Raw genomic sequence first — 14121 nt, forward strand, 5'->3', positions numbered from 1 at the left:
ACTCACGGACACAGGCCCTGAGGCCAGGGCTTTTGTGTTTTGTGACGGTCGACAAATGGCAATGGGCGTCGCGGAAATTCTTCAAATTTTCATCGATTTCGAGCACTGTGGGGTCGGGGGGGGGGGGGGATTTGCCCCGAGCCCGACTCATTCACCCCTGGATCCACCAGTGCCGATTGGGCGTTTAATTGTGTACCTACCTACCTACGAATGGGAAAATTTTAATAGCATTACGTTGTTCGTGCATTTCCGTTGTTAAATATTTAAATGCAGGTAGGTCATAGGTGGCGGAACGGGGAGGGCACCGGCCACCGGGGCACCGTGCCGGGTGCCCCCTTTGATTTTGGCATTTTAACATTAGCCCTATGGCGTTGCTGGTTGCATGGAAAGAATGGGACCTAAAGTCCGCAGTGCCCCCCGTTCCGCCAATACTGAGGTTGGTAGCTGGTTGGTAGGTAGTTACTGTTTGAATTTTGCTTGGTACATATACTTGATACTTATGTAAAGTAGATGAACAATTCAATTATGTGAGTAGTACCTTGAGGTGCGGTACGAACTGAATTCACAATGTACTGACACTTGACAGTGGTATACCTACGGACACGGCACACCTGAATATTGGACTACATATGTGTAGCCCGCTATAGCACGCCTCGAAAATGCGTCCGACGCCAGCACAGTGAAGCGAAAATTGTTGTTGTTTGTTGGCGTATTCATAGGCGGCGTAACGGGGAGAGCACCGGGGCCCCTTTGATTTTGGCATTGTAACATTAGCCCCATGGGCGTTGTATGGAAAGAATGGGACCAAAAGTCGGCAGTGCCCCCCCCCTTAATTGAAGGTGTTCCGCCGCTACTGGGTGTATTGGACGTATTCAGTAGAACAGCCTGTGCCTATGAATGTTCTGCTGCTCTTACCTGTCTGATCCGATAAGAGCAGTTCAAAGACTTAGGTATTGGTGCAACTGTCAAGAGCGAAGCTCATGCAGCATTGCAGCAAGCACAATTTTACGGTTAGCTGGATTCTGACGCAAGCCCCGGATAGTAGGTACACGTCAAGAGCCGTCAGACTATCAGATGCCTATCCGACTCCTACCGGTAAAGGAATGACGTCACACAGCCCATACCGGTCAGGAGCGGATCCAGGATTGCCATAGGTGGGGGCAGTCAGCACAGGGGCAGCACATTTTCCGCCTACGGGGGCGGCATTCACTTCACTACGGGGGCGGCACTTCGACTTGATGGAGCGGCACTCTGACTTCAGGGAGAGAAGCGACATAATCTGAGGGTTAAATATAAAGTCAGAGAGTTACTTTACCAGATATTATTATTAAATGAACTGAAAGGAAATGCTCATTTCTGTAAAATACACTCCACCGCCTATCGAAAAAAATGCCGCCCTCCGCCCCCGAAGGCGGAGGAGGGCGGCATTTCTTCGATAGCCTAGGGGCTTCGCCCCCAGAGGCCCCCTGGATCCGCGCCTGATACGGGTGACTAACTCAACCTACGCTACGCGAGAGCTCGGAAATCCCGCGGCGCGGACGGCGCTTCAGACGGCGGGTCGCGTGATTGTCCGGCACAAAACCGGACAGCGCGCTGCAGCACATATCAGTCGCCGGCACCGGTCCGCCGGGAGACGAGTCGAGAGACGCCACAGGGGTCCGGAGAGCACCAGACATGCTGCGGTCAACCGGACCCGTGCTGCTGCTGATGGCCCTCACCGCCGCTCAGAGCCCCAACTGCGACATCGGCCAGCCGGAGGCGCTCAGCGACTGCGTCAAACAGCTCCTCGAGGGTCTCCGGAACGACGTCCACCAGAGCTCGGACCCGCTCCGGCTGCCGGGCTCCACCAAACAGGACGGCAGGGTGACCACCACCGTCTCCGACATCCTCATCCACGGCCTGTCGGCCTACAACATCGACCACCTGAACGTGGAGTTCCCGGAGGGCGGCACCAGGCTCAACGTGCAGGCCACCATCAGCTGGCCGCGCCTTCGTGGAAACGGGCACGCGAACGCCAAAGCCGAGCGACGCATCTTCCGCAAGAAGCTGCGCGCCTCCGTTTCTGCCGACTTGGAGGTTCGCGTCGATCGTCCGGTGGGGAGCCTGGACGTAGCCCTCGAGATCGACGTGCACCCCAACGGCACCATCGCGGCGCGGCCGCTCAACACCGCCGTCTCCGTCACGCTGGGTGACATCGACGTGGATGTCGACTTGAAGGGCGTAGGAGGTGTCGTAAACCAGCTAATCGGCGACCCGGTCAGCAAGATCGCCACGGCCGTCGCCGAACACTACTGGAAGCGCGAATGGCGCCCCAAAGCGGAACGAGAGGCGAAGCAGGCGCTCGAGAAGGCCATAGTGGAAAAACTCGGGGTGCAGCTGAGCGAGCTGCTCCACAAATGAACTAAGTACCATGAGTTCAGATCGAGGTTCTGAAGAGGACTTTGATCGCTTCGCATCAGTGGTTTGTTTTTCACGTATCTTGATCTCTGCGTAAGGAACTGTAAGAACAAAGTGATCTAGTGTAACAGGCTTTTTTTCTGGAAAGCGTAATAATGCGGAAGGGTTTTGGTGTGTTACCTGTGATACGTTTCTTGAGAAAATATACCACCAGAAAGTTTTGCAAAGAAGAGTATCCCTTCTTCTTAACCGCAATGCGCGAAATCTTTCGGAATCTAAGTGTGAAGCTCGCTTTCATAGGTGCGATACAACATGATGCAGAACAAATGAACTTAAAAGGAACTAAGTGCTGTAACTGAGCGTGATTAAGATGATGGTGAAGTTAAATAATTATGGTAGTCTGATGCTGATGAGTAAGCTTGAGTAAACAAGTAGGTAAGCTCATGAGAAAGCTTTTGTATCTGAAGACGAGCCGTGCTCGAAATAGTATGCCACTCATCTCTAAAATATATGTTTCAAATATGGCTTACTCATGAGCATCAGACTACCATATTTATTTGATTTTACCAGCAAATTAACTTCAGTCCCTCACATGAACGCAAAGTAAATTAACCTTCGCCCCTAAAGGGGGGACCGAAGAACGGACCCCCTCCCCTTATGTTAGCGGCCCGGCTGGCAAAACGCCAATACGGGCGAGGGTTAACCAAATCGTCTGAACTAAGGTTTAGTCAGATGAACAGAAATTATCAACTGATCACTGCTTGCCGAAGGGGGATCTTATGGACCCAATTCCAACTTCTCTCCCAACGGATTATTTTCGCAATGTGCCCGCCGTAGGTTGATGGAGGCGTCTAGGCCGGAGGCCGCACGGTTTCCGTTTGACGTCTAAAACCACTCGATCGGTGAATTGCGAGTTTAGGGCATAGGTTATGTCGAACGTCATTAGCCGTTTTCACGACGGGCTATCCGGCGAGTGCACCTAATTTGACCAAATCTGCACCTTATCTCTTTCACAGCAAATATCTTTATTTTATGAATTTATTTCAGTGATGATACTCTCTGATAATATGACAAAGCAGGCATTTAAGCAAATAGTGCAACGGTTGGATGATATATTTGAATGCATTTGTAATAATTTGGTTTATTATTTACATCATCATCCAACCTGTCATGGATACTCAACAAATAGTGCAACCCTAGCTGATAGCTACTAAGAGACACACTAAACCTAATTTGACCAAATCTGCACCTAATCTGCACCAGATGTGCACCAAATGTGTACCAGATGGCCGTCGTGAAAACGGCTAATATCTGTCCACCTTTTCAAGACGCATTCGGCCACGGCCACAGAGCTCATCTGACCTATACTATGCCCTGCGGCCACTGCCATCGACTGCAGGTCAGCTCCAGCGGAAGTGGGAGCAATATGAGGGGCAATGTTAGGAGCTACCAGCGAGCATCGAAGCGTCTCTAACCAGACTGATATCACCTGTCAGCTCAGGAGAACGTACTGAATAAGTTCATAAATATTTATATCAATAAATATAGCACAAGCAAGTAGCAACCTACAACGTGAGTCGTGACCCGGCCAATAACACAACCATCAATTGTCTGGGGCAACGCCCCAGAATTTCCTGACCGGTCGACAGGGCTTTTCCGTCGGGCGATGCAATCAGCCTGACTTCTCCAGATTATCGACGGCTCGTATTGTAGGGAAGTCCGAACGGGTGTTTCATGTGTATGATTTTGCTCATATTGCACCGTCGTTTTGTTTAGTCTGTTATAAGGAAATCCTATGACTTTTGTGTGCACTGCGCCGCGGAGCTGATTGCGACTGAGGTCCCATGTTGAAGAGTCGATGATTGCGTAGGACCCCAGTTTTAACGTCAACACTACCTGCCTCTTATCACAGCCTCCTATCGGATTACCCCGTAGGCCAGGTATGCCTACTTCAACTTCCACCTCCACCTCCCTCCTAAATGTCTAGATAAGGTAACCGGTGATCTTTTATCACCCCAATGTTACACATCGTCATCTAAGCCTCGATGAATTTATCAGGATCGATGTAGACGTTTCCAAACAGTGTTTGACGCCCACTATCATTTTATCCTTCTCGCTGAGCCGTCTATAGACGTCACAACGCTGAATTTTGGCCTGCAGTTTGTCGACAGAGAGTCGGTGTAGAGCGCTGTAGCCGTCAACAAGCACTGTGACGCATTTAAGTGACGAAGTTCTTGCCTCTCATCGATTACCATGCCTAGCTCAAGCTTTTCACCATTCGCAATCCCACAGCTTTTTCGTCTGTGCTGCCACACGCGACCTTACGTCCCAGTTGTATGACGCGATGCGTCGATCACTATAGTTATCGCTTCTGTCGGACCTTGTATCGCTGCCAAGATGCGGACTCAAATGCTGCCACCGACCAAACAGACATTCCTGTATGAGGAGTTTGCGTCTCCCTCACGCATTTCCCCTTGGTAGTGCGGGTCAAACGGTTTCATAAACATATTGCGCATGTAACCATATGAGGCCATTAACTATGATTTAAGTAGTGGATGTAGTAAAATACAGTTAAAAAAGAACGAAAGTATTACCATCGGCGCATAATACGCCGACATCCTCTGATTCTTATAAAACGACCAACTTCTAAAAGATGTGGTTCCCCAGGGCACGCAATACATTACATACATACAGGGTGTCCCAAAAGTAAGGTCATCATTTGTTTTGGCCACACCGCCAAAAATACGCGATGGATAGAAATAAATAGGACATGATATGAAAGAGCATTTTATAAAATTTTATTCTGATATACATATGAGTCAATACATTGGCTCGTAGCCCAACATTTGCTGCTTTTCTGCATGGCTACCATTTCGGGCCGCGTGCATGAATAGACTGCGTTTTACTTCCTCCACTATTCTGGAGCGATTCTCTGGTGAGATGCCGCTTATGTTTGCTCGGAGGGATCATCCTTTAGTTCTTCCCGGCTCGTTGGGTTGTCCTAAAAGACAACCTTTCCGTTGTGTACCCAGAGAATAAAAATATGAAGGTGTAACGTCAGGTGCCCGCTGAGGCCATTCAATGGCGTTGCCCTGACTGAAAATTACGCGATCTCACATCCACTCTCGGAGACAATGCATGATCTTCAGGACGGTGCAAGCATAGTCTCCATCCTGCTGAAACCACTGCTGGTTGACGGTGTCGGCACAGCTGCGTTGCGACGAGCGGAAAAACCACTGGGAGGACTCTCGGCCACCTCTCTTGATTTATTTTCACCCGATTCCCGCTGTCTTCCTCAGGACCTCGAAGCACTGGTGGCTAAGTATACATGCCCTGTGCGTACGTTATACCTTTTTTCTGACGTTTTACCGGTTGAGGCGAAACTATGCATGAGTTCAGAGATAGGGCGAGCTGATAGGGTCTGCTTAGGGCCGAAAACTGGGCGGTATTTACCCTTTGTTTTAATGACGGACCCTCTCTAAGAGTTGAATTTTGACCTTCTCAGTTTTGTGCCTACTGCTCGGTGTAGTTATGATCAAAAATGGTTTAAGCATGCAAGAAAATAATTTTATGGATGCACCTTGCACGTGTTAAAATTGGAAGTGATTCGGACTCTTACTTCTCGAGATATTTAAGTTTTAAATCATGACCTTACTTTTGGGACACCCTGTATGTAAGTACGCTGTGATGTAAAATAACCAAGTTACCAAGCTAACTAACCATGAAATAACCAAGTTAGCACCAAGTTTTATTAAATCGGCTGCTGGTCTAATGCTTTCTACCGACCTCAGAAAGTTATGCACATAGCTTGTTATCCTATATGCTTCGAAACTTTGCACAAATCCCTGCCCTTTGCGACAAGCTAATTTTGTCGCGTCGTTGGGTGTTGACCAACATAGCCAATAAAGTTGGCTGTCACCAAAGCCTGAGTCTTCAAACAGTAGCGGCGGAACACCTTCAATTAAGGGGGAGGGGGGGGGGGCACTGCCGACTTTTGGTCCCATTCTTTCCATGCAACGCCCATAGGGTTAGGTAATGTTAAATAAAATGCCCAAATCAAAGGGGGGCACGGTGCCCCGGTGCCCTCCCCGTTCCGCCGCCTATGTCTTCAAATTTCGGGTGTTCAATGTTCATTGTAAATGCCAAAATCAAAGGGGGGCACGGTGCCCCGGTGCCCTCCCCGTTCCGCCGCCTATGTCTTCAAATTTCGGGTGTTCAATGTTCATTGCAGCTCAACACAGCTAAATTCATAACATTTTATATTCATTAAGCCACGTACTTCTCTATACATAGAGAAGTTCTCTATATATATAGAGAAGTCTGTGATCAAGCACAAAGAGCAGTCAGCCAGTTAGCACAGCCAACACGAGTACACGTATAACAGCAACAATTGGAGAATTCACTTTGCGAAATACCCAATAACAATATCACACATTGTCATGCCCTCAACAAATAAGACACAAGGGGAGGGTACAAATGTTGCATTATCGGGCAAGTAAATGACTAAAATACTCACACCTTGAGTTGCACATAGGCGGCGGAACGATCTGAGACAAGGGGGGGCACCATGGCTCAAGGAGCCAAACCTAGGGTACCCCCAAATCCTGTTTTCTCATCGGATTTAGGCCACTTATTTTTCGTCACAGCCCTGACACGATGATTTTTTTTTTATTTTTTTACTAAACGAAAATGGCAGTTCACCCCCGTATGCAGGGGTGTAATTTTATATCTCTTTGTGGGGGCATATGCACCCACAATCCTGAATTATGACCCCACAATGATGAAAGCACCCACAAGGCTTTTACAAGGCTGCAAGCGTCCTTTCGAGAGCACGGTACCCTTCGCATGCTCTAACGGCGTCCTCCTGACCGTCTCGCGTTCAAGGATAAAATAGCGTTTTTAATCACTCGGCGCCCTTCTGGGAGAATGGCGCACTTTTGACAGCACCGCGTCATTCTCATGGTCTAACGGCGCCCTCCTGACCATCTCGCGTCCTTAGGTCTCTGTTCACCGTGCATCCCTCGACTGTTCGGCGCCCTTCTGGCCTCTCAGCGCCCCTGAACCACATATCGACACCTTTTTTTTTAAACCCCACATTTGTTCTCCGGTGAATTTCAGACAAGTTGGTTAGAGACCTTCAAAAAAGGTACAATCACTCGATTTTTCTCAAGTTTGTCTGTCTTGGCAGATAAAGCAATACCAGAACAGGCCTACGAACACACATATTTGATCAGGATCGGACGATTGGATACTTTTAAAAGGAGATCTTTCGTGCCTCCCGGAAATTCACGGGAGAGCAGATGTGGGGTTTAAAAAAAAGGTGTCGAATATAGCGTTTTCAATCACTCGGCACCCTTTTACGAGAATGGCGCCCTTTTCATGATCTCAAGGCGCCCTCGTAACCATCTGGCGGCACAAGGTAGCACTACTGACTGTGCGGCGCCCTTCTGGCCTCTTAGTGCCCCTGGACCACATAGCGTTTTCAATCACTCGGCGCCCTCCTAAGAGAATGGCGCCCTTTTCATCGTCTCACGGCGCCCTCGTAAGTCGTAACCGTCTGGTGCCTCCACATTTGGTGCCCCTCCTGCTGGATGGCGCCTCTCTACATCTTTTTTACGTCCTTCCGGTCAGTTTCCACTTTTAAGCGTGTATTTGCTTAGTCAGACACGTCACTTGAAGCGCCATTCGGCTAGCAATGTTATCAAATTCGGTGTTAATTTAGGCTCCCACATAAAGAATATCTATCGCGCCCCAAAACGGCCTGGCGCCGGGCGCCCCTACAGCTGGGCACCCACAATCATTTTAGGAAAATTACACCCCTGCCCGTATGTGTGGTTAACTTTAAGCTGATCCTCAAGTACCTATGTGTTTGTCTCTTCCTTATTGTCGTTTGATAAATTCCATTTATCCTACATGTATAATTCCCAAGAAGCCATCGCAGTACTAATCAGTGGCGAATCCCAGGGTGGAGGTCACATGGGTCATGACTTAGGGCCTGGGGTCACCACATGCCTGCCAGGAGCACCACAGGCCTGACAGCCGACAGGGGCACCACAGGCCCGCCAGGGATGCCACAGGCCTAGCAGGGGCACCACGGGCCTGTCAGTGGCACCACAGGCCTGTCAGGAGCACCATCGGCCTAGAAAAAGCACTACAGGTCTTCCAGGGGCACCACAGACCTGCCAGGGGCACTATCGGCTTCGCAGGGGAACCACCGGCCTCGCAAGGGCACCATGGGCCTGTCAAGGGCACCACAAGCCTGTCGTTGGCAATTTAGGATTGTCAGAGGCACCACAAACCTGTCAAGGGCACCTGCGTTCTAACAGGGGCACCACAAACCTGCCAAGGCCCAGGGACACCACAGGCCTAGCAAGGACACCACAGGCCTGTCAGGGGCACCACGGGCCTGTCAGGGCCCATGGGCACCTGAGTCATGTCAGGGCCCACCGTAGGCTTGTCAGGGGGCAGGGTAGGTAGGTACCACAGTCTTTCCAGGGGCACCAGCGGCCTAGCAGGGGCACCAGTCATCACATAACCAAAAATAAAGAAAAAAAACTGAAAATAGGGCACCACCAAAATTAAGTGGCCGAAATCCGTTGAGGTTTTAATTTTGGGCATAGGTAGGGGCACCACTTCGATTCATGACCCTCCCCTTGGAGTTTTCCCGAATCCGCCCCTGGTACTAATACATCAAATTTAAGGGGGGGCACCTTGCTATTGGTGCCCCCCTTGCAGAATTCAAGGGGGGGCACGGTGCCCCGGTGCCCCCCCCGTTCCGCCGCCTATGGAGTTGCACCATGTCTTGGCGCAAGCCCAAGGGCCACGATAGGTGCCAGTTAAAGCTCAGTGTCCATCTGACGATCACACGTGGAGCAGCTCACTGAGCTGCACCCCGAGCTTCTCCACGATGGCCTTCTCGAGCGCCTCCTTGGCCTTGCGCTCGGCCTTGGCGCGCCAGCTGCGCTTCCAGTTGTGCTCGGCGACGGCCGTGGCGATCTTGCTGACCGGGTCGCCGATCAGCCGGTTCACGATGCCGCCCAGGCCGCCGATGTGCACATCCACGTCGATGTCACCCAGCGTGACGGAGACGGCGGTGTTGAGCGGCCGCGCCGCGATGGTGCCGTTGGGGTGCACGTCGATCTCGAGGACCACGTCCAGGCTGCCCACCGGATGGCTGACGCGAACCTCCACGTCGGCAGACGCGGAGGCGCGCAGCTTCTTGCGGAAGATGCGTCGCTCGGCTTTGGCGTTCGCGTGCCCGTTTCCACGAAGGCGCGGCCAGCTGATGGTGGCCTGCACGTTGAGCCTGGTGCCGCCCTCCGGGAACTCCACGTTCAGGTGGTCGATGTTGTAGGCCGACAGGCCGTGGATGAGGATGTCGGAGACGGTGGTGGTCACCCTGCCGTCCTGTTTGGTGGAGCCCGGCAGCCGGAGCGGGTCCGAGCTCTGGTGGACGTCGTTCCGGAGACCCTCGAGGAGCTGTTTGACGCAGTCGCTGAGCGCCTCCGGCTGGCCGATGTCGCAGTTGGGGCTCTGAGCGGCGGTGACCGCCAGCAGCAGCAGCAGCACTGGTCCGGCCGACCGCAGCATGTCTGGTGCTCTCCGGACCTCTGTGTCTCGACTCGTCTTCCGGCGGACTGGTGCCGTCAACTGATGCCGGCTGCCGCGCGCCGCCCGGTTTTGTACATGACAGTCACGTGACCCGCCGTCTGGAGCGGCGGGGCGGGATTTCCGGGCGGGTCGTCCGGCCATGCCATCGGCCTGACTGCTCCCGATTAGTGATGGCTCGTTTTGCAGGAAAGTCCAAGCGGGTGCACCATATGGTTAGGACGTATCATTTTGAATACTGTTCGAGTATATGCTACATCCGATCAGGATAATCACATAAGCATAACTGGGCTGGTTCATGGTATCGAATGGGACATCAATATATAGGGATTAACGTCAGGAAATGGACAAAGGGTGGTGCGTTTGCCAGCTACAGTTGAACAGCTTTTTGGCAACGCTGGGCAGGTACGGCGTTGATAACCGCTGTTTGCGTGCCTGACTTACCGGACGTACCCAGACAGGTGCAGGGGCGCGGTGCCGCCGCTGACACATGGTGTCGTTCAGGGCTCTTTGTTGAGCCCAGTGTTGCTTCCTTTATTTTCAAACGACTTTCGCAACATTTATCACTTTAAAAACATGAGCTATGGGTACGCCGATGATGCTCAATTTTCAGAAGTCGATTTCATTGGAAAGTTGCCTGAGTTGGAAGTTGCAACGCGAGAAGACTGTCAAAGGCCTCCAAAATAGTGCACATTTGGTTGAAATAAACTATGTGGTGCATGAGCTATGCACGTGCAAGCCGATTGCACCCCTTCGTACTAGAGTTGCAAAGTTTTCCCAATGGGCTGCTACCGGCACCGCCCCGCCCCACAAAAATTTTCTGGGATACCGGCATACTACCACGCCCCAAGCAAAAACACCGCCAAATTACCGGCATACTAAGAAACCTGCATTCTTGATTCTGGCTTACCCCTACATGAGATGCCACATTTTGGCAATTTCAGTAAACGCCCCACCCAGCAGCCACCCATTGTCCAACCAAAACTCCAGCAGCCTGATTTTGGCTGAGTTGGCCCCACAAATACCACAATTTTGAAACTCAATTCCAGTTTACAGCTGTTAAAATATCACCTGTCATAGACCTCTGTAGTTCGTACGTTGCCACGCCTGCAGGGTAAACGGCAGCTCTAACTGGTTCAAAACTTGCAGGTCATAAGAAGAATACTTTGAGTCATGACATTCCGGCGAGATAATATCCGAGGGGAGCAAGCTGCGCGTGCGGGGGGCGGATAACGGTTTTGACGAGGGATCCTCTGATCCCAGGAAACGTCGAGCTAGCGACACAAAAGTCGGTACACTGATAGAGCTAGACACACGCTACAGGGTGTCATGAAAATGACTGCACTGGGGTGCCTGGAACATGAACTATGCACGTGCAGTTAATTCATCTCTTACTGTAGGTAGATATCCACACCAATCTCGCGTGCTTTCAAGCATTTTTGGGATGCTTCGGTTGGTTTCAGGTTCAGTCCAAGCTCAGTCTGGGTTTCGGTGGTTTTGTCCGGTGTGTGCCCTCAGTACCGTTCCTCCAATTCTGGCCCAAGGCAACGCAAGAGCGCTGCCGGCATCTAGTTCAAGAATTATTCATACACTGCGGTAGTGGTTTCTGTGATAAAATGATTGGCAATAATTTTACCTCAGAAGTGTAGCAATAACAACAATCACGGTATCTCTTCAGTCGCCGGACTTAAGTTGATTTGATTTTTTTGGAAAGATAGGTAAAGGTGTAATTATGGCGTTGATTTAAGGCTTTTTAATAATATCGTATTGTTTATCTTCGATAAGATTTGATATATGTAATGTACAAGTTATACATTTGATGCGTTTATTTCTCTGAAATCCAATTCACTTCATTAACCTTTTCATTGACTGCCCGTGTATCAGCGCTTGCAATAATTATTGTCATGGCTCGGATTAATGAATCATGTGCTACAATGCAAAGTTATTGATACATAAAGTTTCCGCTGCCTATCGAGTCCAAAACGCAATGCACGATGTATTTCGTGGACATTGTCGTCTATCTACTTCTTCCTTATGAAAACATGGACATGATTTAGGCTCCGCCCACTTGTCCATGTTATATTTACAAAAACGGTGTTGAAAAAGTCCATGGAATGTCACTTTTTTCTCTACCACTCGGAGGCTAAAATTTGCAATGATTTTGGTGTTATTCGATTAACCTGATTGAGCTATGAGACATATGGCGTTTTCAGCTTCTTAAAGTCATGCTTTTGAAAAATATTGAGCTTTTTGTGTAAGTCCATGATATGCTAAAATTTTGTCATGTCCATGTAAATACGTTTGAACGGTATGGGTGCTCTTGTCTTCACGCTAAGAATTTTCCAGGTCGCTGGGTATCGTTGTCAACTTCTGGACACCGTCAAATAAACAGTGGGAATTCGGCAGCCGTCCGTTGGAAAGCCCGTCGGAACTGCGTCTCAGATATCGTTCAGTGTTGTCAGCGGGCAGCGTCTGGCCAGTCCCGGGTAGCAGTATCCCCTCCCCCGCCCTCCCCATACGGGGCCTGCACAGTGCACGTCCGACCGCGGCCCGGTCATAGTTCCTGGAAAACCATTATCGGCTGCAGGCCGGTCCAGCTGCGCAGTTGCACTGCGCTGATGCCTCCAGCACACACCAGACGCCGTAAATGCTCGCTTGTTCACTGTTAATGCTCGCTTGTTGTCTGTCTACCTATAGTATCCTTGGATGCCTTTGATTATCAGGATGCAGGTATATAACTGAGATTTACGGATACATTTGAGGTGAGATCCACATGGAAGATATTAGCATACGTCGGACATGATAATGCTTGAATTAGAAAAAACAGTTTTTAGTATGTAAGCATAAGCTGTTGGTGGCTAATCTACATGTGTGTGACATACATGTATCTAATGTATGTAACTTGTAAGTTGTAAGCTAGACAGCATCGCCAGACTGCTTTCATATGCCTTTTCGAAAGGTCTTATCACGTTTGAGAAATCGTAAAACTTCACTTAAACCTACGAATAAATTTATACTTGTCATGAGTTTCCACGTTTACCTGTCATGACTAGTCTCTTTTCTTCTTTTCGTCAATGCATGGATAATTTTCATGACCCGAGACTTTTCATGGACATGTGCCTCGCGTGATAAATGAAGATATCCCGGAGAAGTGGCTCGATCTCGGGCATCCTGGAAGTGTGCTAGACATTTGAGGAAGTCATGGCGCAAACCGAATAAGTGCAAGAGGCCGTAGGCCTGATAGCAATGAGACGAGGCGGCCGACCTGCGTCAGTCCAGAAAGAAATGGCGTTTGCTTTTTGGATGACGAAAACTTGCACAAGAGACCCCGATAACTTCAATGTGCAGCCTGATTCTCACTTGTTTAACAAAGTTAAATGCTCTGTAAAGCTAACAGATTAGCTCACTACGAATTGCTTGGCCTGTTAACATGTGGCAGGCATGTGATGACTGATGTGATAACGCTGGGCAATAATGTGTAATGCCTATGCATTATTCATGACACTGCCAAAGGCATTCGTTACTTGTGACGTTTAGTCTTGAACAAAGATGGAATGACCAACTAGCTGTCAAAGGTATACGTGTGCAATGTGCCTCCGTCGACCTACTGCGACCATCCGGAACAGTGCGAAAATTTCGTCGGCTGGTACCACACTGGTCAAAGTGCACGTGTCACGTGTGCTGATGCTCCGAAGTCGCCCCTGTGCGCGTCCCATGTGGAAGCCGTCATGCCTCCCATGTGACAGACGTCATCACGGTACCTTGGATCCCATCTAGCCGGCTGATATGGGGCGTGGGACTGGCCGGCTGTGGCCACCCCCAGAGATGTTACACAACGTCCAGTCCAGATGAGCTTGTTTTTTTGGGGTGGGGGTGGGGGGAATGGATAAAGCATTCATACAGGGGACACGAATTGGGTTTAGATGTTTCAATTACGACTGAAACTCAAACGGAAGTCCAGTGAGGCCTTATGCTATAAAGTTTCGAAATCATCGTTGGATGGAGAGGCATTAGGCATGCATGACCTTTGCAGCTTCATTTTTCGTCCCCTCATAAAATTTGCCGCATTCTTCGGAAAAGGGGAAAACTGATCGACTGTGATAAGAAAAAAAAACT

General features: G+C 49.9%; 1 protein-coding gene across 2 annotated transcripts; it reads right to left on the reverse strand.

Annotated features, from left to right (window-relative positions):
- Window positions 1–6804: 6804 nt before the first annotated feature.
- On the reverse strand, window positions 6805–10049 carry LOC122364032. 2 transcript variants are annotated; one of them, XM_043334036.1, is made up of 2 exons: window positions 9194–10049; window positions 6805–6927 (listed from the first exon to the last, which is right to left on the reverse strand). In XM_043334036.1, the coding sequence occupies exon 1, from the start codon at window positions 9985–9987 to the stop codon at window positions 9259–9261; it is 729 nt and encodes a 242-aa protein (XP_043189971.1). In that variant the 5' UTR covers window positions 9988–10049; the 3' UTR covers window positions 6805–6927; window positions 9194–9258. The 2 variants fall into 2 exon arrangements, with proteins under 2 accessions (XP_043189971.1, XP_043189972.1); XM_043334037.1 differs by having other exon boundaries at window positions 6805–6926; window positions 9187–10049.
- Window positions 10050–14121: the final 4072 nt, after the last annotated feature.

The sequence above is a fragment of the Amphibalanus amphitrite genome, unplaced genomic scaffold (genome assembly GCF_019059575.1).
Source record: "Amphibalanus amphitrite isolate SeventyFive unplaced genomic scaffold, NRLGWU_Aamphi_draft 000652F_arrow, whole genome shotgun sequence".
NCBI lineage: Eukaryota > Metazoa > Arthropoda > Thecostraca > Balanomorpha > Balanidae > Amphibalanus > Amphibalanus amphitrite.

Excerpts from the sequence above, each read along its gene's own strand:
- LOC122364032 (XM_043334036.1), bottom strand. The coding sequence starts at position 9,987 with ATGCTGCGGTCGGCCGGACCAGTGCTGCTGCTGCTGCTGGCGGTCACC.